The 27,494-nt window shown below is 30.8% G+C and overlaps 1 protein-coding gene across 1 annotated transcript in view; it reads right to left on the reverse strand.

Moving 5' to 3' along the window:
• The window catches only part of LOC129757264 (adhesion G protein-coupled receptor L1-like), a 205,335-nt gene that overhangs the window by 81,365 nt on the left and 96,476 nt on the right, over positions 1-27,494 (reverse strand). Inside the window, exons 4-5 of the mRNA XM_055754426.1 lie at positions 11,787-11,924; positions 11,020-11,206 (exon numbers count right to left, since the gene is read on the reverse strand). Coding sequence (XP_055610401.1) covers positions 11,020-11,206; positions 11,787-11,924 — 325 coding nt within the window. The remainder of the gene's footprint in view (positions 1-11,019; positions 11,207-11,786; positions 11,925-27,494) is intronic.

Raw genomic sequence — 27,494 nt, forward strand, 5'->3', positions numbered from 1 at the left:
AAATAATTTCTGAATACTAATTTTAATAGATTAATCTCATTTCAGGGTTCTGGTTCCCAGTTATGTAAATCTAAATTGTATATCTGTTTTCATATTTTGCATTATGTATCTAGTTCAAGATTCTTGATTTCAGTGCGTATCATCATTAGAAAGTATAATTAAAAATGTGTTTTGAAATTGTTGTTCAAATTTTGGTGCATTTCATTCAAAATTTTATTAATAGTTTTTGAAACTCAAATGCAATATATAATTATTTTCCGAATATGGGAAAAACACAATATCAAGGCTATGATCATTTAGAACTGAGGCAGTTATAAACGTGTGTATTAGACATCTAGAAAAAATTAGAAAAAATAGGCAAAACAGTACACAATGCTCCAAAATGTGCATATCCGAACTCTAGGAATGTAGTTATCGCCGATATGAAGTGCCCGGACTCTAAGTGATCATAGCTTTAGAAATCATCCTGAGTTTTTGTTTCATATTCAGATGAGAAGTGTTTAAACTTATTTCTTTTTGCAGAATTCAAAACCTCAAAATGGCGAGCCAGAATTGAAAACTCAAAATGAAAACTCATCATTAGAAATTCATACTTTAATTCAGATTTAAAATAAATAAAATGGAATAATGAATTCAAATTGAAACCCAAGACATCAAATATAAAAAAAACTAGATTGATGATTGAGGGCTCTGAAACGAATTTCAATTCTTGGCTTATACCGAAACACTGATCTGGAATCTAAAATCAAGAATTGTTTTTTTTTGCATTTCAGAAATCGTATTGAAACTCAGAAAATGATCCACAATTCAAACTTATCAATAAGTAATCTGGATAATTTTAACTCATTTATGAGCTTAATCTGGATTTTGAATATTGATGCTGTATCAGAATTCTGAACCTGAATTCTTATTCAAATTAAGAATTCAAATACAGAATTAATATTAAAAATTCAGATTATGTTCATGAATAAGTAATAATTATCAAGATTACTTTTTCGTTGAGGAATTCAAATTGCAAGACTTATAACTTTGATTGTAATTTCAAAATCAAACTTTAAATTTTGTAACCAAAGTCAGACAGTCAGACAGTCAGCTCGAGAGTTTGGTACATTTAACTTATTTGTTCAAATCAAATAAACTAAACTGACCAGATTTGAGAACAAATTCAAAGATTTCAATCATCGATGAAAGTAAGTTCTCTAATTTGTTACCAAAGGATTCCTTATACAATACTTTACAGACTTTTGGAAGTATTTTCAAAATTTTCTATGTTATTCAAAAAACTTTTGATGCAAAAGAACGTAAAAAGATTAACTTAAAAGTAATAAGAAATCTTTGTTTTTTTTTTAATTCATTCATTGTTTAAGCAAATATATCATAGAAAAAAATAGATCATCAAAACCCCTCCCCCCCATGAGGTACTTCTTCGTGAAATGAAACGCTTAAAACTAGAGTGACATAGGATTAAATTCCGCCGTAGGTGAACCAATTTTCTGACCTGATTGCCAACACTTTTTTTTTTAAATTCCTTTTAAGATCGAGTTATTACCCGCTATTACTACGATAAATTCATTTCTTGAACTAAAAAACGAACACAAACACATACTTGATGTTTCCTCGAAGAGATTCCTTTTTCTTAGCTCTAAGCGTACATCTTTCGAGGTTATGATGGCTAGCATCTTACAAATTCTAAAACCACAAACCCACAGAAAGTATACTATGTATGCCGTGACCGGGAACTGATCGCATGCCCGCTGGCTTAGAAGACTTGAAGGCTATCCTCTACGCCACACGCTGCGACTAATAAATTGATTATCAAGTTATGTTTTGAGACGGAAAACTATGTAAATAAAAATAAATAGATAACTCTGAGAAATTTTATCTTTATACAATCAGTCAAAAGTTAAAGTCATAAAAAGAATTTTAAGTGTTGCCATGAACATAATTGACCTTATAACTTTTTTTCTACACTTTTTTTTGCACTTTTTGGAACGTTATCTCTATTGATATCGAACGTTGAAGGAAGTAACATTGCACAATAAATACGTATTACGGGACACAACACATAACGTTTTTACAAGCGGTAAAAAAGGATTTAAAATTACCTTTTTTTTCGACCAGTTTCAAGCTTGATGTTGCCCATCTACAAGACGATGTCCGACTGATCACACAAAAAAATAACTGGCAGGATCGTACCTACTACGAGTGTTGTCATGTTCGTCGAAAAAAGGTTCGGTTATGAAGTTTTCCTTTTGATTAGGGGAGAAAACGACGACATAATTCGTGGCTCATCTTCATTCATTGACCCTGTGGTTGTCTAGAGCATTTCTGTGTTCTTTAAGTCGAATTTTAAATTTGCGACAAGTTTGGCCAGCTCTCACAGGGAATTTCATAGATTCCAGATCTTTTCTTGAGGAATTTTATCCTTCAGGGAGACCAACGGATCCTTTAGGGTGTTGAAGCTCTAGTTCAATGTTTTCAAACAGTGTTGAGAAAGGATTTTTGTTATCCCATAAGTTAGATTAGGGTGGAACGACAGGCTAACTCTAAAGGGCTCCTTCTCTGGCCTAAAAGTGATCAACTCGGGCATGTTTTCGAAGTACTTTTAAGACAAACTCGTGGTCAAACCCGTTCAAAAAACCCCCCTCAAAGATGTTATATTTTTCTTCTTCAAATTATGCCTTTTCCAAGGGAATATTGTACAGGCGGTGCGCCATAGAAAAAATAATCTTTTTCCGAACCCGAAATTTACTTCTATCTAATGATTGTCGAAAATCCTCAAAAACCCGATAGCTATGCGACTCTGGATCTTACTAGTTGACAAATTTTTAAATGATTATTCCAGAAAGAGAAAGCGCAAACCAAACACTAATTCACCTATACGGTAGGGAAAATTCACGTTGCAAATTTCAACAAATATGAAGTACCTTCCGAGCATTTCATGCATGCAATGAATACATTAATCCCGAAGCTGTCGCTACCCAAAACCGATAAGAGAAAACGGAAAGAAAGGTCCCTCCGAGAACATAACCTCAAAAGTTTCAACTTTCACCGACGACGACTGCCCGGAAAACTTCTAGACCACACACACACACGACCCTCTAGACCGGGTCTGGTATGGACCGAAAAATTATAGGTGTTGTCATACTATCAGGAACAGAACTTTCAGGTGCACTGAAAGTTGAGATAATTCTTGTTTTAAAACAAAATTCTATTAAATTTTGAGCGATTTTTAAACGTGAATTTCCGATGAGTACTTTGTTCATTTGAAAATACAGAAAATTTGAACACTAAATTAAAATAACATATTTGGGTGTATCTTGAGCCCAAACTAGCGCTAGACTTTGGAAGAAGCTAGGCAAACCAGTGCAAATTGACCTTTGACCATCGTCTTTCTGACTGACTTAGCAAGAACTTGAGGTATGGAGGTAGGGGTGAGCAATTTAGATTCTAGTCTGTCAGTAAGTTTATTTTGGGTTCCAGGTTTGCCGTTGCTTAATCTTGGCCCAGGCTGATGCAGAAATTTCGACATTTTGGGCCAAACAGATTCCGAAAGAAAGGCACTTCTGGTGCTGCTAGCTTTTCCTTTTCATTGACGTGTCTGTTGGTTGGATTTGAATAGTTTCATGTCCTGCAATGAAATTTCATGGGGTTTCAAAAATGCATTTCTTTATGATTAAAAATAAAATTGTGGAATGCATTTAACAATGATTTCAGTAATTCAAAACATTCATGTCAGAATTTTATTTTCAACTTTCTGTATCAGAGGAGAAATTTGACAGCTTACATAAAATCCATCAATAGAAAGCTCCCAATAATGGTAGGTATAAACCTCATCTGATCCGTTACAACCCATCAAGACTGGAGCAAAAAAAAATCCAATCCAATCAATCGATCCTCCCCGATCTGTTTGCATTTTTTTTGGCCAAATTCTGGGTAGCGTGTGTCATTTATAATGCTTGTTTGCGGTGCGTGTTTCCAATATGAAAAAATCAACATCATTCAACCCCCTCTTTTTGATGTCGTGGATGAGCTGTGGAATTTGGAGGATGATGGCGTACAAAAAAAATGAAAAAAATAAAACTCTCCGTTGCGAGTGCAAACCACAATTTTACCGGGGAAGTGTTTTTCGGAATTTGGTGTTTACCGATGTTACCTGATGTATGAGATTTGATGATTGGGAAAACATTGCGAAATTTGTGTAAATAACTTTCTGAGCGTACTAGTCCGTTGAGGTTTGATATTTTAAATGTTGTTCAAATTTAGCATATGTAATGAGAAAACTAAATTTATGAAAACGATTTCCAAAATAATCTGCGATCCAAAAGTGATTGCGATGTGTCATAAAATCTGAAAAAAAATATCACTTTTAGATCGCAGATTATTTTGAAAATCGTCTTCATTAATTTAGTTTTCTCATTACAGTCCATATGCTACCCGCTACCTTCGTTCATGATTTTGAAAGTTTTGTATTATTCACTTTGAACACAAAGAATGTTTTTCTTGAACAATACAAAAAATTGATTTTATGCATTTCCATTGTAAGCAAGGTTACTGAAAAGAAATCTGTGTTTTTTTAAGAAAAAATTCTGACTTTCTGTGATTTAACCGACAAATTCTGTGAAGGTTTTCTGTGATGCTTTTTCCTTTAATTTCATTGAAATTTCATGATAAATTAGGTCTTGTTAACCTTTTACTTGGGAAAAGTCAATCAACATTACCAATCTTATCATACTTTTCTAATTAGAAGTAAGAAATCTAAATTTGATATTGGCAAAATATTATTATATTGGAAATCCATTCGAAACTAAAAAAAATCTGTGAAAGCTCTGAATATTTCAAAACTCTATGATACATATTCTGTGATGAAAATTTGCATAAAACTCTGTGAAATTACAGATTTTTCTGTGATTTTGGCAACCTTGGTTGTGAACATTAAAGACAACATTTGAAACATGCCTGAAATTTTTAAAATAATCTTTTCGATTGTCCAAACTTATTATTGATTTCAGATAATTGTAGTGTAAATGATGATCAAGTTTTTCGACAATTTTTGTCTATTTTTGCGACAACAATTCATAAAGTTTTAATTCCAACGTATAAATTTTCAGTTATTAAAAATGCCTTTTGGAGACCTTCAAATAGTTAGTTCTTTTTTAAGAATTTAATTATAAATTGGTTCCATTGTTAAATTTCATCTTAAATAATTGACGAAATTATGCCTGAATCAGGGTTACTCTACGAATGTATCGTTAGAGCTCTTAACTCAATTTTCAGATTAAAATAGTTGAGCATTGTTTTTTATTTCAAAACTGGTTTAAATTTAAGATTCGTATAATTTAAATCCAAATTTCAACCATCAAGTGGAGTTAATTGTGTATGGAACAAGATTGATACAGGGTTTAAGATGTTTTCAGTACAGAAGCTATGTTTTGAATTCCGAAAACTGGAACTGTAGGAAATTTAATCTAAATACACTGCCGGCCATGAATTTGGGATCACCCCTTCAAAACATGAACATTTTGATCGGCCAAATCTCAAAAATCTTATGACATATTGTAAATATTTAGATCTCATTCGAAAGATCTTGAGCAAAACCATTTCTGTATATATTTTACAAAAAGTATATATTGAGTTTTTTTTACCTAAACTTAGCTTAAAGTCCGGACATTTTTCTAAAACTGCACTTAAAATTCAAAACCAATCATATCAGGGTGGGATGGATAAAATTTTAAAATTTGAGTTGAATGCGAATCTGTTTCTCATACTTATCAAAAAACATTTGTTTAATTATGTGCAAAAAAATTGCGATATACTTAAAATATATAAAATAGTTACTTAATTGTTTGGGATCACCCCGCAGTATGGTGTAACGGTCAAAAGTTTTTTACAGGCTTCTAAAACATGCATTTTTATCTCAAGCGTATCTCTGTTATCAAACAACGTTTGATCAATTTCTGATAATTTTACCAAATTGTCTTACCTTAAAACATGCAAATTTGTTTTGACCATAACTTAGTTGTCTTACAAGTACGTGCAGATATTTGCCAGCTGACTGAAACTACGATTTACGTGAATCTTGGCAGGTGGAGGCTTCGGGAGCCGAAAAACGTTCTAATAATAGTTTAGAACCCCCCCCCCCCCCCTCTCACTAGAATGAGGAGGGGGTTCCTTGGAATAAAGTAATAACTCGAGAAATGATCATGAAAATGGAACCAAATTTGAAATGAGAGTGTATTTCGGTATGAGGAATGTTTCTATGATGGTTTGGGATCTTTCGCTTTTTTCCAGTGGGGAGATAGGAAAGAATAAGGGGGAATCGCTTACAATTTGTCTTACATAATTTAAGAACTAATCAAGCAGATATAATTAAATTTGGCATGTTAGGGTATTCAAATACGAGAAAGGTTTCTATGCTTATTAGAGACACCTCCCTTTTTTTCTAGCGAGAGAAAGGAAGGGGGAGGGGAGCTTCCAAACAATTTTGATTGCATAACTTGAGAACTATTCCAGCAAATGGAACAAAGTTTGATATGGGAGAGTATGAGGGGTTCGAGAAATGCTTCTATGAATAGGCTCCCATACAGTTTTCAGCATACCTGGAGAGCTGACCGAGCAAATAGAACCATAATTGGCATGTCAGGGTATTTGAATACGAGAAATGTTCCTAACAATAAATTGAGGCTCCTCCATGCTTTCAACAGGGAGATATAAAGGGGAAAGAGGAGCTTCCTTACACATTTTTAGCATAACTCGAAAATAAACGAGCAAATGAAACCAAATTTGGCATTAAAAGGAATTTGAGAACGAGAAATATTTCTATGAATATTAAGTATTTGCCTCTTTATCCAACGAATAATGCGATAGGAAGGGGGGAAGGGACTCCCTCACCAGTTTTTTCATAACTCGAAAACTAACCAAGCAAATGGAAACAAATTATGAATGGGATGTTATTTCAAAATGATAATATTTTTTAATATTTGCAATAGTTTCTTTCTTGCAGCAGGACAATAGGATTAGGAATATAGGAAGGGATGCATATCCCGAAAATTTATCTAACAAATGGACACAATTTGACATGGAGAATTATTTTTATATTAGTTCTATGGTTATTTGGGACACCAGTCTCCTTCTAATGAATAGGTACATAAGAAAGTTTAAGGAGGATGGTTCAATACAATTTCGTTAGTTTAATTTTCGCGCGAGCTTTCATTACGTCGTATGAAACATCTCAAGAATTCACAGAAAATTGCTGCAAGAGTTATCAAAACAACTTTAAAATTTGTCTTTGACATATAGAATATGTTGTCCAAGTTACAAATATTCTAAATGGAAAGAAGTTGTGACAAGTTTATATCAGTTTTTTGTATTTTTTCCTACTAAAACTCTTTGTTTACATCTTGTTTTATACGACGTAATGAAAGCTCACGCGAGAATAGCTCAATTCATGCTAACAAAGTGAGCAAATGGAACCACCTTATAAAGCAACTTATCGTGGAAGTTTTTATAACAAATAGTTGAAGCCCGGGCACTAAATATATTGCAATATTTCATCATTAGTTGCGTTACAAGAGAGCTTAACAAGGTGGTCCAAAATAAGCCCGTTACCCTACGGCATAGAAAGGTATTTGGTACGAGATATGTTTCCATGGTTGTTCCTGTATCCGTGGTCAATTCTTGGCACAGTGATCGGAAATGCGAAAAATGTGCTCGTTGCTTATAACTTTTTGTTTCACACTTTATCTTCTAAGTGTCTTCGATAAAGTTTTACATCAGAATGATGAAAATGTTATAATTTTATCGATTATTCTTCCTATAGTTGCGATATGAATTCTAATTTTTCAACCGTAGGTCCATTCTTTTTGCTGTCTTGCACAAACTTATTCAAAATGCATATTTATGAAATTTTATCTTTTGAGTTACAGTGTAAAATATTAAAATAAACTTCAAAAATCAAAATTTTCTATCATAACTTTTTTCTGATAATTTTAAAATCTTTCAAACATTGTACAAATTTGTTAAGATAAACAAAATACATATTTTTGTTCAACACTAGTGGCATGTGAAATGTAAGCTTTTAAAGATATATTGAGAAAATGTATAAAAATGTGCTATTTCCGCCTCAATTTAACGAATAATCGACTATTTGTCAGTTGCATTGTATGCAAATCGATCATCAAGATTTTGCCTATAAAACACTAGAATAAAATCGTAAACATCAATTTGTATTCAAGCCATGTTGCCCTACTTTTGACCTCTTAAACGGTGGTTTTTATAAATCCATGTCCATCTCATTAATGGACGGGAGTTTTATATTTTTCAGGAAATCCATTTGTAGTAAATGATTTTATTTGCAAGTTTCAATGAGAATTTTCAGCATAGGTTTCGCTGTTATTGAAAGATTTACAAAGATATGGATGATCAAAATTTCCATCTTCGAACCTTCTGTTCCTGTTTTGGTATTGAACTTGTTCCTTTCGTTGGACCTGAAACAATATTATCTATTAAAAGTTTTATTTCTCCAAATAAAAACAACAAATTGTTAAAAAAAATATGTTATTTTTAATCAAGTAGGATCATAAAAGTATGTTACAGCTTTATAACGATTAAAAACATTAAAATTTCTGGTACGAGTAACTCAAACATTTTCACTTCCAGCGTTATCAGCAGCACATAAGTTAAAACTTTTCTATGTTGACTTCCTTGTAGTATTTTTTATGTCATGCTGGCAAAAAAAGATTGAAATGTTGAATATAGGCTCTATAAAATTTGCACCTTAATTGATTGATTGATATTTGTAAACAGTTATGGTGATAGTAGGTCTAAAAATGGAACATGATAAACGAGTTTATTCTATTTTTGGACATCAGGAGGAATAAAAAAAAAATTAAAAAAATCTTCTGTTTTCCACAAATTTAAAAATACAGTTTTGAACAATTTTATAAGAACTGAAAAGGTTTAGAAAAAGCTAATGAGCTCTAGCAGAAACTCAAAAAGAAAGACCTTGAAGGACCTAACATACATATTATCGAAGGAACACACTTATACTAGGCAAAACCAAACAGATTGAGGGTATTCATAATTTCATGGAAGAAAAACTTATTTCTGAAGTACATACGTTATAAACTCATAAAGCTACTTGAAATCCATAACGAGGCAATAAATATTTTGATTGAACATACATACAAACATGTTTCAAATAGACATGACTAATTCTCTAGAATAAAAGTTTTGAGCTATGTGTACAAGAATTCCAATTTTCTTTATTTTTTTAATTTTATAAGAATGCTTAAAGTTTAAAAAATGATTGGTTTTCACAAGCTCAAAAAATTTCGGTTTCAGAATACTTTTGAATGAATTCGGTAAGCTTTATTATTCCTACAAATGTAGTTCATATTATTTTTTTTTAAATTATTGTTAACAATACCATTTTGTTGACATTTAACTTTTTTTTATAGACAAATAAAACCTGTTTTGTATAGAAAAAATTTTATTGATAATTTTAGTGATTTTTTTTAGAAAATTTATATCAATTAATAGAATAGATTAAAAATTATTTCATCAAGCCTTCTTAGAAATTCATTTTTTTCATATTAAAAATCCATTAAAATAAAAAAAAGTGTTTATTTTTGGTTTTACAGCTATGAATGAATTTTTAATTTTTTTAACATATAGAAACCAAATATCAAATTTTGGTTAATTTGAATATTAAATCAGAAATTTGAAGTGAAATAATAAATTTTGATTGTGATCATGGGCACAAAATGAAGATAAATAATGTGTGAATTCTTTAAGAATTGCAAAAATTTGTGATCATTAGCTCAGATTGTGTAACGTAAATTTACTGGAATTCTGTAAAACTATAAATTTTCGGTAGAACTTTACAAAAGCACCCATTAATGGAAGAATTTGGCATATTTTAAGAGCTTTATGCGCTTTAATCTACAAACTATAAACTCGAAAAAATTCTTGATTTTTTTTAATTGGGCCTGACTTTCTGGGCTATAATCTTTTGACACAATTAAAACCATAGTATGCGTGTTTTTATCCATTGAATTCTTCCTTGATAAAGCATTTGATAAACAAAAATTATGACAACGTGTTTCCTTCATTTTTTATCTGATCAAGGATAAATTTAGCAAATAATTCTCTGGAGCCACTTTTTTTCTGAAGCAAAATTTCTTCAAACTAATGGTGAAGTTGTAGAAGTTAAATAGCAACATTTATTTGAAATTTGTCTTCCTAATTCTTAAAATGCTACTCAAAAATTTGTAATGAAATAAATGAAATCACATATTTTTTCGTAGATATGCAATATAATATGGTAGTCTTTTCCAAAACTTAACCACACAACAACAGCTAAATTTGCTCAAAAAATCGCAGCCTTAAAATAAACATAAATAAACTAATCATATTAGGATATCCAACGAATAAAAAAAAATTATAAAATATTCGAGCAGCTTTATGTCAGGAGAAATTTCTGCGTTGATAACTCTTGACGAACAAACTGTAGGTTTTGAAATTCTATAACTTACTTTTTCTTTGAATATTATTCAAGAAAAATTTAAATGTCGGTTTTATAAGAAAACCTAATGGATACAGAAATTCGGAAACTTATCCCGGAATAAACAAATTAATAATTCATTACCTTTATGGCAATGCTAGAATTCCATCATTGACAAGTTATTTGATTATGAAATCCTTCAATAAACAAATTCCTTCCCATCTGGGTTGGATGAAACGAAAAGTTTAAGCTTGTTTGCTTTCCCACAGAAAGCGTCATCGGCGTCGGCCACAAAAACAATCCGGGAAGCTCAATGTAAACCCGCAACAACGTCTAAAAATAAACCCATCGTTGCCAGCCGGGCTTTTCAAGGTTTGTCCGTCCGTCAGGTCCAAAAAGTTTTAACAAACCCGAGGAATGACGTAGTAACGGCAAAACCGAAAACAAAGTCAACGTGAAAAATGCCCACCCAAATCCAAATAGAAAAAAAACTAACGACAACCCAGCAAACTCACCTTAAAGAACAGCCCGATTTGCAGGCCCCGCTTTTTGACCAGTTTGTTCTTGATCCGGGAGTCCACCTGCAGGGCTGCGGCAATTTTGACCGCACCGCCACCCTGACAGGCGAGATAGAACCCGGCAAACAGCAACACAATCGACGGCACCAGGAAGCCCCAAACGTAGGCCGGTCCCTCCATGAGCCTATGATGAGAAAGAGAGGGAGAGGGATAAAAGGTAGAGGAAGCACCTTGTTAATAACAGGGCCAATGTATGAAAGGTGATAGAATGGGTCTAATTTGAATGATTTAATTCTCACGATATGGGAAATTTTCAAAAATGATTCTATTCAAAAATTTTAACTACGACTAACTTTTTCGAAAAATTTTGAATTTTCCACAAAAATAAAAAAAAGACCTTTCTATTTTAACAAATTAACACCCCCTAGGATGGCAATGAGCCGAAAACTTTCGGGATGTCCTTGGTCGGTGAAATCCCTCCTGGGGTGGACAGAAAATTAGATCAAATTTAATTATGTACCTTTTCACGGATGGTCAAAAGCTGCTTTACGCTTGCCTTCCCTATTGGAGGTTTTCGGGACCATAATTTAAAGCTGCCTATCGGTATCGATTATTTCTTTATTTTGAGAGCCCATGTTGGACTTTAAGTCTGGTTGAAAATGTTTACGTGTTTCAAACTCAAAATTTAAAAATTCTAACTTTAAGAACATTGATTTTTTTTTCTAAATTCCTAACAAATGAGAAAAAAGCTCAATGAAACTCACCAACAGTGACTATCTCCGTTAAGATCGTGCACGATCTGGGCGATGACCTGGGCTCCGGTGATTTTGACGTCCCGTTCCTTGTACTTGAAGGCGGCGGCCACACCCAGCATGAGAAGTGGAAAGCCCCACGAAAGTAAACTGAAATAAAAAAAAAAAACGGGGTGAAAGAAAGAATAAATAGAAATATTGCAACATCATGAAATGGGATCAATACGAAATAGGGAACGAATGCGAACATGTGTGAAGTGAACTTTAATGCCCCCGTTGGGTGCGTTTGAGTGCTGATTTTATTGCTTCTTTTATTGAGGTTGAGAGTTCATCGTTTTTTTTTTGTGAAAGGAACCGAAGACGGGTCATTAAATGGTGTTTGATTGCTAGAAGTGTACTTGTTAAAGCAGATTTGTTATTGTTATCAAATATAGGTCTTTTGGATATTTTAAACGAACCAAATTCATCCCTAAGAAAATTGAAAAAACTGAGCAAAATGCATGAGAAAGCTTTATCAGCAATTTAAACATTTATTTTGGGTATTATTATTTACATTTATGCTGCCATTCTCAATTCAAATACTTAAGTACTGATATTTATAGAAATTTAAATCCAGTTCGTCAAATCTGTTCGATTAATGGTGGCTCTTGAGAAAACTTTCTGGAGCCACCTTTTTTGTCTTGATTTGAATGTATTTTTAATGGAAAAGCCTCAAATAATTCTGAATTCTGAAAATGTCTGATGTAAAAAACTATAAAATGCTAACAAAAATGACAAGAATGACAAAAATGACAAAATTGACAAAAATGACAAAAATGACAAAAATGACAAAAATGACAAAAATGACAAAAATGACAAAAATGACAAAAATGACAAAAATGACAAAAATGACAAAAATGACAAAAATGACAAAAATGACAAAAATGACAAAAATGACAAAAATGACAAAAATGACAAAAATGACAAAAATGACAAAAATGACAAAAATGACAAAAATGACAAAAATGACAAAAATGACAAAAATGACAAAAATGACAAAAATGACAAAAATGACAAAAATGACAAAAATGACAAAAATGACAAAAATGACAAAAATGACAAAAACGACAAAAATGACAAAAATGACAAAAATGACAAAAATGACAAAAATGACAAAAATGACAAAAATGACAAAAATGACAAAAATGACAAAAATGACAAAAATGACAAAAATGACAAAAATGACAAAAATGACAAAAATGACAAAAATGACAAAAATGACAAAAATGACAAAAATGACAAAAATGACAAAAATGACAAAAATGACAAAAATGACAAAAATGACAAGAATGACAAAAATGACAAAAATGACAAAAATGACAAAAATGACAAAAATGACAAAAACGACAAAAATGACAAAAATGACAAAAATGACAAAAATGACAAAAATGACAAAAATGACAAAAATGACAAAAATGACAAAAATGACAAAAATGACAAAAATGACAAAAATGACAAAAATGACAAAAATGACAAAAATGACAAAAATGACAAAAATGACAAAAATGACAAAAATGACAAAAATGACAAAAATGACAAAAATGACAAAAATGACAAAAATGACAAAAATGACAAAAATGACAAAAATGACAAAAATGACAAAAATGACAAAAATGACAAAAATGACAAAAATGACAAAAATGACAAAAATGACAAAAATGACAAAAATGACAAAAATGACAAAAATGACAAAAATGACAAAAATGACAAAAATGACAAAAATGACAAAAATGACAAAAATGACAAAAATGACAAAAATGACAAAAATGACAAAAATGACAAAAATGACAAAAATGACAAAAATGACAAAAATGACAAAAATGACAAAAATGACAAAAATGACAAAAATGACAAAAATGACAAAAATGACAAAAATGACAAAAATGACAAAAATGACAAAAATGACAAAAATGACAAAAATGACAAAAATGACAAAAATGACAAAAATGACAAAAATGACAAAAATGACAAAAATGACAAAAATGACAAAAATGACAAAAATGACAAAAATGACAAAAATGACAAAAATGACAAAAATGACAAAAATGACAAAAATGACAAAAATGACAAAAATGACAAAAATGACAAAAATGACAAAAATGACAAAAATGACAAAAATGACAAAAATGACAAAAATGACAAAAATGACAAAAATGACAAAAATGACAAAAATGACAAAAATGACAAAAATGACAAAAATGACAAAAATGACAAAAATGACAAAAATGACAAAAATGACAAAAATGACAAAAATGACAAAAATGACAAAAATGACAAAAATGACAAAAATGACAAAAATGACAAAAATGACAAAAATGACAAAAATGACAAAAATGACAAAAATGACAAAAATGACAAAAATGACAAAAATGACAAAAATGACAAAAATGACAAAAATGACAAAAATGACAAAAATGACAAAAATGACAAAAATGACAAAAATGACAAAAATGACAAAAATGACAAAAATGACAAAAATGACAAAAATGACAAAAATGACAAAAATGACAAAAATGACAAAAATGACAAAAATGACAAAAATGACAAAAATGACAAAAATGACAAAAATGACAAAAATGACAAAAATGACAAAAATGACAAAAATGACAAAAATGACAAAAATGACAAAAATGACAAAAATGACAAAAATGACAAAAATGACAAAAATGACAAAAATGACAAAAATGACAAAAATGACAAAAATGACAAAAATGACAAAAATGACAAAAATGACAAAAATGACAAAAATGACAAAAATGACAAAAATGACAAAAATGACAAAAATGACAAAAATGACAAAAATGACAAAAATGACAAAAATGACAAAAATGACAAAAATGACAAAAATGACAAAAATGACAAAAATGACAAAAATGACAAAAATGACAAAAATGACAAAAATGACAAAAATGACAAAAATGACAAAAATGACAAAAATGACAAAAATGACAAAAATGACAAAAATGACAAAAATGACAAAAATGACAAAAATGACAAAAATGACAAAAATGACAAAAATGACAAAAATGACAAAAATGACAAAAATGACAAAAATGACAAAAATGACAAAAATGACAAAAATGACAAAAATGACAAAAATGACAAAAATGACAAAAATGACAAAAATGACAAAAATGACAAAAATGACAAAAATGACAAAAATGACAAAAATGACAAAAATGACAAAAATGACAAAAATGACAAAAATGACAAAAATGACAAAAATGACAAAAATGACAAAAATGACAAAAATGACAAAAATGACAAAAATGACAAAAATGACAAAAATGACAAAAATGACAAAAATGACAAAAATGACAAAAATGACAAAAATGACAAAAATGACAAAAATGACAAAAATGACAAAAATGACAAAAATGACAAAAATGACAAAAATGACAAAAATGACAAAAATGACAAAAATGACAAAAATGACAAAAATGACAAAAATGACAAAAATGACAAAAATGACAAAAATGACAAAAATGACAAAAATGACAAAAATGACAAAAATGACAAAAATGACAAAAATGACAAAAATGACAAAAATGACAAAAATGACAAAAATGACAAAAATGACAAAAATGACAAAAATGACAAAAATGACAAAAATGACAAAAATGACAAAAATGACAAAAATGACAAAAATGACAAAAATGACAAAAATGACAAAAATGACAAAAATGACAAAAATGACAAAAATGACAAAAATGACAAAAATGACAAAAATGACAAAAATGACAAAAATGACAAAAATGACAAAAATGACAAAAATGACAAAAATGACAAAAATGACAAAAATGACAAAAATGACAAAAATGACAAAAATGACAAAAATGACAAAAATGACAAAAATGACAAAAATGACAAAAATGACAAAAATGACAAAAATGACAAAAATGACAAAAATGACAAAAATGACAAAAATGACAAAAATGACAAAAATGACAAAAATGACAAAAATGACAAAAATGACAAAAATGACAAAAATGACAAAAATGACAAAAATGACAAAAATGACAAAAATGACAAAAATGACAAAAATGACAAAAATGACAAAAATGACAAAAATGACAAAAATGACAAAAATGACAAAAATGACAAAAATGACAAAAATGACAAAAATGACAAAAATGACAAAAATGACAAAAATGACAAAAATGACAAAAATGACAAAAATGACAAAAATGACAAAAATGACAAAAATGACAAAAATGACAAAAATGACAAAAATGACAAAAATGACAAAAATGACAAAAATGACAAAAATGACAAAAATGACAAAAATGACAAAAATGACAAAAATGACAAAAATGACAAAAATGACAAAAATGACAAAAATGACAAAAATGACAAAAATGACAAAAATGACAAAAATGACAAAAATGACAAAAATGACAAAAATGACAAAAATGACAAAAATGACAAAAATGACAAAAATGACAAAAATGACAAAAATGACAAAAATGACAAAAATGACAAAAATGACAAAAATGACAAAAATGACAAAAATGACAAAAATGACAAAAATGACAAAAATGACAAAAATGACAAAAATGACAAAAATGACAAAAATGACAAAAATGACAAAAATGACAAAAATGACAAAAATGACAAAAATGACAAAAATGACAAAAATGACAAAAATGACAAAAATGACAAAAATGACAAAAATGACAAAAATGACAAAAATGACAAAAATGACAAAAATGACAAAAATGACAAAAATGACAAAAATGACAAAAATGACAAAAATGACAAAAATGACAAAAATGACAAAAATGACAAAAATGACAAAAATGACAAAAATGACAAAAATGACAAAAATGACAAAAATGACAAAAATGACAAAAATGACAAAAATGACAAAAATGACAAAAATGACAAAAATGACAAAAATGACAAAAATGACAAAAATGACAAAAATGACAAAAATGACAAAAATGACAAAAATGACAAAAATGACAAAAATGACAAAAATGACAAAAATGACAAAAATGACAAAAATGACAAAAATGACAAAAATGACAAAAATGACAAAAATGACAAAAATGACAAAAATGACAAAAATGACAAAAATGACAAAAATGACAAAAATGACAAAAATGACAAAAATGACAAAAATGACAAAAATGACAAAAATGACAAAAATGACAAAAATGACAAAAATGACAAAAATGACAAAAATGACAAAAATGACAAAAATGACAAAAATGACAAAAATGACAAAAATGACAAAAATGACAAAAATGACAAAAATGACAAAAATGACAAAAATGACAAAAATGACAAAAATGACAAAAATGACAAAAATGACAAAAATGACAAAAATGACAAAAATGACAAAAATGACAAAAATGACAAAAATGACAAAAATGACAAAAATGACAAAAATGACAAAAATGACAAAAATGACAAAAATGACAAAAATGACAAAAATGACAAAAATGACAAAAATGACAAAAATGACAAAAATGACAAAAATGACAAAAATGACAAAAATGACAAAAATGACAAAAATGACAAAAATGACAAAAATGACAAAAATGACAAAAATGACAAAAATGACAAAAATGACAAAAATGACAAAAATGACAAAAATGACAAAAATGACAAAAATGACAAAAATGACAAAAATGACAAAAATGACAAAAATGACAAAAATGACAAAAATGACAAAAATGACAAAAATGACAAAAATGACAAAAATGACAAAAATGACAAAAATGACAAAAATGACAAAAATGACAAAAATGACAAAAATGACAAAAATGACAAAAATGACAAAAATGACAAAAATGACAAAAATGACAAAAATGACAAAAATGACAAAAATGACAAAAATGACAAAAATGACAAAAATGACAAAAATGACAAAAATGACAAAAATGACAAAAATGACAAAAATGACAAAAATGACAAAAATGACAAAAATGACAAAAATGACAAAAATGACAAAAATGACAAAAATGACAAAAATGACAAAAATGACAAAAATGACAAAAATGACAAAAATGACAAAAATGACAAAAATGACAAAAATGACAAAAATGACAAAAATGACAAAAATGACAAAAATGTAATTTTTGTAATTTTTGTCATTTTAGTAATTTTTGTAGTGACAAAAATGACAAAAATGACAAAAATGACAAAAATGACAAAAATGACAAAAATGGCAAAAATGACAAAAATGACAAAAATGACAAAAATGACAAAAATGACAAAAATGACAAAAATGACAAAAATGACAAAAATGACAAAAATGACAAAAATGACAAAAATGACAAAAATGACAAAAATGACAAAAATGACAAAAATGACAAAAATGACAAAAATGACAAAAATGACAAAAATGACAAAAATGACAAAAATGACAAAAATGACAAAAATGACAAAAATGACAAAAATGACAAAAATGTAATTTTTGTAATTTTTGTCATTTTAGTTATTTTTGTAGTGACAAAAATGACAAAAATGACAAAAATGACAAAAATGACAAAAATGACAAAAATGACAAAAATGACAAAAATGAAAAAAATGACAAAATTATTAAAATTACAAAAATTACAAAAATTACAAAAATGACAAAAATTACAAAAATTACAAAAATTACAAAAATTACAAAAATTACAAAAATTACAAAAATTACAAAAATTACAAAAATTACAAAAATTACAAAAATTACAAAAATTACAAAAATTACAAAAATTACAAAAATTACAAAAATTACAAAAATTACAAAAATTACAAAAACTACAAAAATTACTAAAATGACAAAAATTACAAAAATTACAAAAATTACAGAAAATTTGGAGATTAACATAAAACATTATTTTGAATTAGACTTCAAATTAACTGGCAAAACAGTAGCAATAAGCAAGAGCACGATGATGAAAGGTTATTCGATATTATCATTTCTATCGACGACAGATTTAAGTTTTGAGTTGAATAAAGTGCATTTGTATTCAATAATGTTTAATGATAAGTTTATTCATTTTGATAATTTTTTATTATTTACCCTTAAATTTGTTAAATTTTTTTGTCAAAGTTTTTGAATAAAAATCATCTAGTTATTTTTTGTTATTGAAGGAATCTTAACACCTATACTATTTAAACATTAAAATTTAAATTTCTTTGGAAAAAATAGCGAAAACTTGAAAATTTTGCTTTTATATTTTGTTCGCAAATCTTTAAAAAATATTTTGTTCGGGATAGGTAGTATGAAACAAAATAAATCTAATTCACTCCAAACTTAAATTCAAATATTGTTTTTTTTTTGGTTTTTCTTATCCTAAATACACAAATATCAACAATACAGTAGTTTTTCGATTTTATTACTGTTCGATTTATTCAATGCTTTCCATATTAACGCTTATTCCGATTTCATCAATGTTTTTGGAAAAATATTTGAAATCTTACAAAACCTATGTCTAGTCTTCTTAAATTGAACTTCGTATTTTTAAGATTCCTGGTATGGTATATGAGTATTTAAGTGTCTGAAATTTCAATTTAACTTTAGGTCTAATATTCAGGACCCAGGATTTTGAGCATGAATTTGTTGATTATTCCTAATCTTTTCAACGTATTAAAAATTCACTTGTTCATAATCAAATTTGTTTATTCTATGTGACTTTTCATGACTCAGTTTAAAAAATTTATACCTTTTCTGTTTGCTCCTGATCGTCTATCCTTGATCATCGAGAGTTTATTTGTGGTCTAAAAATATCTAACCTATGATAATACAGAATTGAGTTCAATGATTTGTACGAAATTTTTTTTATAAAGAATATGAATGTTGAGATACTTAAACTCAAGGAATCTCTGAAAAATAACCATAATCTTAAGAAATTTTTCTGTTTGAAAATCAAATTTAAAATAAATTCCTTGGAAATTGAAATTTTGTGTTTTTATTTCCAAACCTTCCATTTGTATAAGGTGTAAACGAACACATTTATTTGCGGGTGTTCCACCAACCAGCCGGAGCGGAAACATAAAATGAGCAAGCATTATGAAGCCCGAAAAAATGGAAAAACATGATGGCAGTTTTTGCTGTGTTTATTATCACTTTTCACACTTTGCTCTCGTTTCGACATAAAATTGTCATTATAGTCGTAAAAAAGGGAAACTTTTACAGCTCCCACAAAACCGAACCCAGGCTTGGTTGGGCTGGATGAGATCGTTTTGAGTATATCCTTCATCATGTTTTTTTTGCTTGTTCGACGAGGTTCGATTCTCCCGGACGATGGTCATGAAACGGCGGCGCGGCTGCTGGAACTTTGGAAAATGACGAAAATTTTTCCCAGTTCAATGGGAACTTCCACCAGTGGCAATGGGATAGAAGGATGAAAAACTGCTCTCTCAAAAGCCAGGCTGGGGGAAGCAGCAGATCGATGCCATCTGCCGCAACATTCGAAACATTCGCTTCAAGAAAAATAGCCTGGGAAAATTGACCTTCTCGGAAGTTTATCTTTGCTGCCACCTTTCAGCTCGGGGAATAGATGGATCAATGAAGCAAATCCAAACACTACAGCATCGGAATCGGGAAGGAGGGCCCAACCGTTGAGCGATTTTCTTCTCACAGCTTATTTGCCTGAAGCGACCGCCAATCGATTAGCTGGAACGTGCACCGGGGTGCGGTTTATTATTTCTTGGGGTTTTTCTTTTTTCATTTTTCTCCTTTCTAGCTGATTTGTCAATGTCAGCACGATTTCTCCTTTTTTTGGGTGCTGGTGAAAAATTTTTGGTGGGGAAAAAGTTTTCCCCCAACATTGGGCGTTGATGGTATTTTTACGCTATTTTGCGGTCATTCGAGGAGATAACCGAAAAAAAAATCCAAGCAGTATGGTTCTACATGAATTTAATATCTGCGAGAAATTTGTGTCCTTTTGATTTTTTTTAGTTGATTGCTTTCAATGTTATGTAGAGGCTTGGGGTAACAGATTTGAACAAATTTTGCGGATTCTTTGCATTTTTTTTAAATTAAGTTTTTCGCTTATGATTTCCGATGTTTTTGTTTAACGACTGTTACTTGAATTTAAGGTGATTTTTATCGGCATTTAGTCTGTTCAAATAACAAAAACCGATATTTATTTAACGTTCCAACGTTTCAATCCATATAGGATTGTCATCAGAAACTGAAATGTTTATTGTGTGTTAACCAAATTTCAAAAAGTTCTAAACAAAATTAACTGATTCTTACCTAAAATGATTCGTATTTCTTGTCAGGTTTAGTTTGGCTGATCGGGTAGAGCTTTCTACTATAGCAAAATAAGAAGATACACATTCATCAATCGAAAACGTTCACTGAAGAAGGTAGTAAGTTGCTATCGAAATACTGGTATATGAACTTTTCATTTACCGTGGTTGGTACCAAGTAGGCTCATACCACAACAGAGTGAATAAGAAGTGAAAAGTAATGACTGTGGAAAATCGATGCTGCGGAAATTAAATCCAGAAAATAGTAAGAAGTACGGTTTTTTACTGTGACAGACAGCACTACAAAACATTTAAATCACAAATTTATCACAAAATATTGTAACAAACAAAAATGACAGCTTTATCTGATAAGCCGAATCAAACCTGACAAGAAATACGACACATTTTAGGTGAGAATCAGTTAATTTTGTGAACAAACTTTTTAAAATTTGGTTAACACACTATAAACATTTTAGTTCCTGATGACGATCCTATATGGATTGAAATTTCTTTTATGCGTCTTTTATTGGGAAATTCAAAACAGTGACAATTTCTAAATTTTATTTTTTTTTTAAATTATTATAAAACTTGCACTCATAGCTTAAACATTAATATGAAATCTTTGTTGAGAAGCTTTATGTACTCAATTTAAGATTTGTAAATTTAGTTTGATAGCCTAATCTGAATACACATTCGAAAATATTTATGTTCAAAAATTGTAAAAAAAAATGGATTGAACAACTGTAAGAATTTGCATCGGCTGAAATTTGCTAGTGGAACGGAACTTAGAAGAAAATGGTTGGTTATCAGGAAGCACTGACATCAGGATCCAATATAAGCCCTAAGAAATCAGAAATAAGGATCACATTCATACATATAATCGAGTACAAGAATGTTGGCACAAAAACATGACAGAATAAAAATAAGAATCAGAAAACAATGAATATCAGAAATCTTAGTACCTACCCAATACACCTTAATAAGGATACAAAAACATTAGGAGAGCTTCGTACCAGATATCTATATTAGGAAAAAAACAAGTCGAATCGAATGTTGCTAATTGGGAATTTGAAATGAAAATTATAATTTTATTCAGTAAAAATGATAATAATTAAGAATAAAATCTAGCTGGAATAGTTTATAAACAGTCAAAATAAAAAAACAACGGCAGATTTAAAAATTTAAAGATATAATTTCGATCTAGATCTTAAACTTGACAGTCTTGATGAAAAATTATTTTTGTTTTCATTATGCAATGATACTTTAAATTTAAATTCTAAAGGGCTCGAAACCAAATAAAAAATCTTTTCAGTCCTCAGAGAGTCAATTTTTCGTATTTGGAAACAAAGAGCAAAATTTAGAATTTAAAAGGAAAGAAACATGTAACTTCCCATAATTTTGAAAATGTTTTGGTATGAAATTATTAAAAAAAACTTATTTATAAAGGGGAGAATGAGGATACTTGATCCCTGGGACTACTTGATTTCTCTGCTATATCTCGAAACTGGAATGTCTTGCATAGATCAAATGGTCCAGAAAAATAGCCAAATATAACAAAACAGAAAATTTGTTATCTAAAAAAATTTTTAAAATTATATTTTTTATTTATAGCACTTTGTTTGAAAAATCGAGCAAAGTGTAACAGCAAAAGATCTTTTTTTATCATTTTAGATGTGTTTCACCCTAATAATTAAAAATAATTTTTTTTTATTCAAATAAGTCAATCGTTAGAGTGTAATATGAACTTCTTTAAGCCATATCTTCAAAGGAATAGTAAACTACCAATTTTAAAAATAAAAGAAAAAGTTTTCCAAAATGTATGTTATGGGTTCACTTGATCCCTCGATGTTTCTCCTGAATGGATAATGATCATTACTCAGCACGAAATTATTAATATTTATCCATTGACTTATATTTATCCAACAATTTCCTGATTAAAAGGCTTAAAAACGCTTTCATCTGATAATTAAAAAATAGCGCCTTGAAGTATGCAATGAATTGAGGATAGTAAACAAACTTTTAGAATCCTTTTTGTACGACACTTATAAACTGTGAAATGAAAATCACTATGCAAAAAAAAAACAATGGAACTTTTATCTTTAGATTTTGCATGATTTTTGTCAAAGCTAAGGGCATCCTGATAAAAGGAGCAAGTCTCCTTTAATAAAATATGAAGTCTCCTTCAACTTTCACACTATCAAAATGTTTTTAGTCCCATGAAAAAGCTTCTAGTTCATGTACGGTTTCATATATCGATCTAACTTTTGGAGAATATAAATTTCAAATTACACGCTGTCAGAAAATGCAAAAGACGGCGATCTGCCATTTTTTTTTTCAAGAAAATATGGTGAAAGTAAGAAAAATGAATCAAGTATCACCATTCTCCCCTACTTACTATTTTTACGATCACTAATCATATGCAATTTGCGGGTACTGGATTAATTATGTAAGAATATTTTTTAGCTTGTTATATTAACACTAAACATACCGACACTTTGTATATACCTATTCATACCGCGAGCGGTAAAATGACGGCAAACACCGTTTTCGCTAAAACTTTCTTGTTTCTCAGCCGATTTCTATCAAATTTATAGTTTTGAAAAGCTTATAACTCGACTCAAATATGTTTCTCAAACAGTTTTCAGCTACAATCAATTGTTTCAAAGTTATTTACAGTACAAGAAAAATTTTATGAAAAAACATGCTTCAGGAAAAAGGTTGTAAATCAGTTATTAAGTGCTCGAAAAAATTTCACTTAGTGCCTGAGAAAGCTGAAGTTAGAAGCTATATGTTGCACATATGGAACATTTTTTCAAAAATTTTCTAAGATCATGGCCACAAAAAATTTAAAAAAGTTGTGTAAAACCCGTACTTTTCAATCAAACAACCGCCAAAGCTGTTCCTGTTACAGTAGAAAATTTTGAAAAAGTGAATTGAAAAGTAGGCGTAATTTGTCACATTTTGGCATCTTTAGATTTTTAAAATACTAAATACATAATTTTTGACGGCTTTTCAAAGGTAGTTCTTTTGCGAACTTTTTATGAATCTGGATTTTCTGAGACAATCCTTACACCCAAATTCAGCTTTGCACTGGATTTTGAGTACGTTAACGTATAGTTTAGACAATTAAACTATATGCAAAAGAAAGAAAATTTCATACTGGTTCTAGTGACGTAACTACATTGGCGGTGCGATGCTTGACAAAAATAAAATAAATATATTACTGAAAGTAAAACCAGAGAATTCGAGCGAATGCTCGTTTGTTTTTTCGTTTCCTTTCACCCGTCTCCGTGTGCAAAATAGCTTTGAAATATTACCACCCACTGCGCCCGTCTGCCAAGCAAGAATTTGTTGTAAATATGCTAATAATGTGCAACAAAGTAGTCGTAGAATAATTCAACATCATCCTAGAAGGCATGTAGTTTTTAAGAATTAAAATATAGTCAGTTAATGTTCAACAGCCAAACCAACAAGTTGTTTCAATAACCACTGTTTTGCAACAGGTTATGGGCCTGCGTGAAAATTTTTCGTACGGAAGCAGAATTTTCTAGAAGCAATATGGACGGAAGCAAATTTAGCCTGCAGAAGCTGAACAATTCCAACTATTCCAGTTGGTGCTTCAAGGTTGAACTTTTGCTGGTTCGGGAAGACTTGTGGCGTTACGTTGATTCGGGTGAGAAACCAGCGACGGAAGCAGAAACTGTCTGGAAAGCTGGGGACGCCAAAGCCAGAGCTACTATCGGGTTACTCATCGAGGACAATCAGCATCCGCTAATCCGTTCATCGAAGACCGCGAAGGAAGCGTGGAAGGCGTTGGAAAACCACCATCAAAAGGTCAGTCTTACATCGAAGGTCTCGTTGCTCAAGAAAATTTGTGACAAGCGCTATTCGGAAGGAGAGGACATGGCGGAGCATATTTTTTCGATGGAGGAGCTGTTCAGCAGTCTATCGAATGCCGGGCAGAAGTTGGAGGACAATCTTATGGTCGCCATGATTTTGCGAAGCCTGCCAAGTTCATTCGACACGTTGACTACTGCCCTTGAGAGCCGTTCGGATAACGATCTGACACTCGAACTCGTCAAACGGAAGCTGTTAGACGAAGCAGCGAAAAAGGAAGGTGCTGAATCCGATTTAGCATTGAAGGTTGGACAAGTAAAGAAAAAGACCTGCCATTACTGCAAGAAAGCGGGTCACATCATGAAGGAGTGCCGTAAGCGAATTCGAAATTCCGAGAATGAGCCGAAACCGATCCTGAAGAAGGGAAATGCAGATTCATTTGCATTCACGGCGAGCAAGACAGAAGCCTCTTATCCGTGGATTGTGGATTCGGGCGCGACAAGCCATTTCGTCGCGAACCGAGATTATTTTTTGGAGCTGAACGAGAGCAAAGAAAAAACCGTTACTCTGGCGGATGGGAAAAAAGCGGTTGTCGTTGGAGAAGGTCCCTGTTTGATCCAGTGCATCGACGACAAAGGCAAGAAGACGGAAATCAAGCTGAGCAAGGCATTTTATGCACCCACGTTGGCTACAAATCTCCTGTCGGTTCCGTCATTGGTGCATAAGAATGGAACTGTTATTTTCAACAAACAAGGTTGCCGGGTGATGCATGGCAACCAAACTGCTGCCATAGCAACACTCAAACAAGGTTTGTACGTGTTGAAGCAACCGAACAAAGTTATCCCCCTGGCTGGCGAGGTCCATCCAAAGGATAGCAAACGTGAAAGCAACGAGAAGCTAGGCCGCCGGAACCGGAATGCGATCGCCCAAAGTGAGAGGCGAAATCTGGTTGAAGCGCCCACCGTTGTCGTTCAGGAGGAGAATATCGTCGAATTTCACTCAATTTTGTAACCTTTTGTTCATGAGACGCTGGAGGATGAGACACTGGAGGAAATCGAGAACGACAACGATGCGGCAGATTTAGATGGTTTCGATACTGCCAATGAAGAAGAATCCGAAGAAACCGAAAATCAAGGTGAGGAATCGTTGGAATCCATTGGGATTTTCGAACCACCTGCTGAACCGCGACGGTCAACGAGAGCGACTAAGGGAGTCCCACCGGAACGCTTTGGAGAAGTTACCGGTATTGCTGTGGAGTCGAAGAAATCTACCGGCCGACCGAGCGAAGCTGGAGTGCCGTCGAAATCCACAAGGAATCAGGGAAAACCTGGGAAGCCAAACTTAAATCTTAACTTTGTTGAGGAGGAGTGTTGTAAATATGCTAATAATGTGCAACAAAGTAGTCGTAGAATAATTCAACATCATCCTAGAAGGCATGTAGTTTTTAAGAATTAAAATATAGTCAGTTAATGTTCAACAGCCAAACCAACAAGTTGTTTCAATAACCACTGTTCTGCAACAGAATTTGTGCTGACTTCTAAAAATTCAGAAACTAGTTCACTGTTTTATTTATCATATTTTTGCCAAGCATTACACCGCCAATGCAGTAACACCACTAGAACCAGTATGAAATAAGCTTTCTTTTGCATATAGTTTTATTGCCTAAACCTTACGTTAACGTACTCAAAATCCAGTGCGAAGCTGAGCTTAGGTGTAGGAATTGAATCCAAATTGATAAAAAGTTCGAAAAACAGCTACCTTTGAAAAGTCGTCAAAAATTATGTATTTAGTATTTTAAAAATCTAAAGATGCCAAAATGTGACAAATTACGTCTACTTTTCAATTCACTTTTTCAAAATTCTCTACTGGAACAGGAACAGCTTTGGCGGTTGATTGATTGAAAAGTACGGGTTTTACACAACTTTTTTAAATTTTTTGTGGCCATGATCTTAGAAAATTTTTGAAAAAATGTTGCATATGTGCAACATATAGCTTCTAACTTCAGCTTTCTCAGGCACTAAGTGAAATTTTTTTCGAGCACTTAATAACTGATTTACAACCTTTTTCCTGAAGCATGTTTTTTCATAAAATTTTTCTTGTACTGTAAATAACTTTAAAGTTATTGATTGTAGCTGAAAATTGTCTGAGAAACATATTTGAGTCGAGTTATAAGCTTTTCAAAACTATAAATTTGATAGAAATCGGCTGAGAAACAAGAGAGTTTTAGCGAAAACGGTGTTTGCCGTCATTTTACCGCTCGCGGTATGAATAGGTATACCACATGCGTTATTCGAAAACCGTAACACTTAAAAAAAATATAAAAACGCAAAAATACTTGCTTTTTAAAAACAAAAATAGTCCTGTCGTTAAATTTGCGAAAAAACCATTATATAAGGCGTAATCATCGTTTAAAGTTCAAAAACCGTCATTTGACCGCCTCCGGTACGTTTAGTGTTAATGAAGCATTGGATGCGTACATGAGTTAACAAACATATGGATTTTTTTTATCTTAACACACATCTGATTATATTACTGATTGATTTCTGTACGTATCCACGCGGGACAAATTTGGGCACCTGGAAACTCTGGCGATTGGGATTCTAAATTTTCATCGTAAGAACCGAGTAATATCGGGGCAAATCACAGATT

This window comes from Uranotaenia lowii, chromosome 3 (genome assembly GCF_029784155.1).
Source record: "Uranotaenia lowii strain MFRU-FL chromosome 3, ASM2978415v1, whole genome shotgun sequence".
In the NCBI taxonomy this organism is placed as follows: domain Eukaryota; kingdom Metazoa; phylum Arthropoda; class Insecta; order Diptera; family Culicidae; genus Uranotaenia; species Uranotaenia lowii.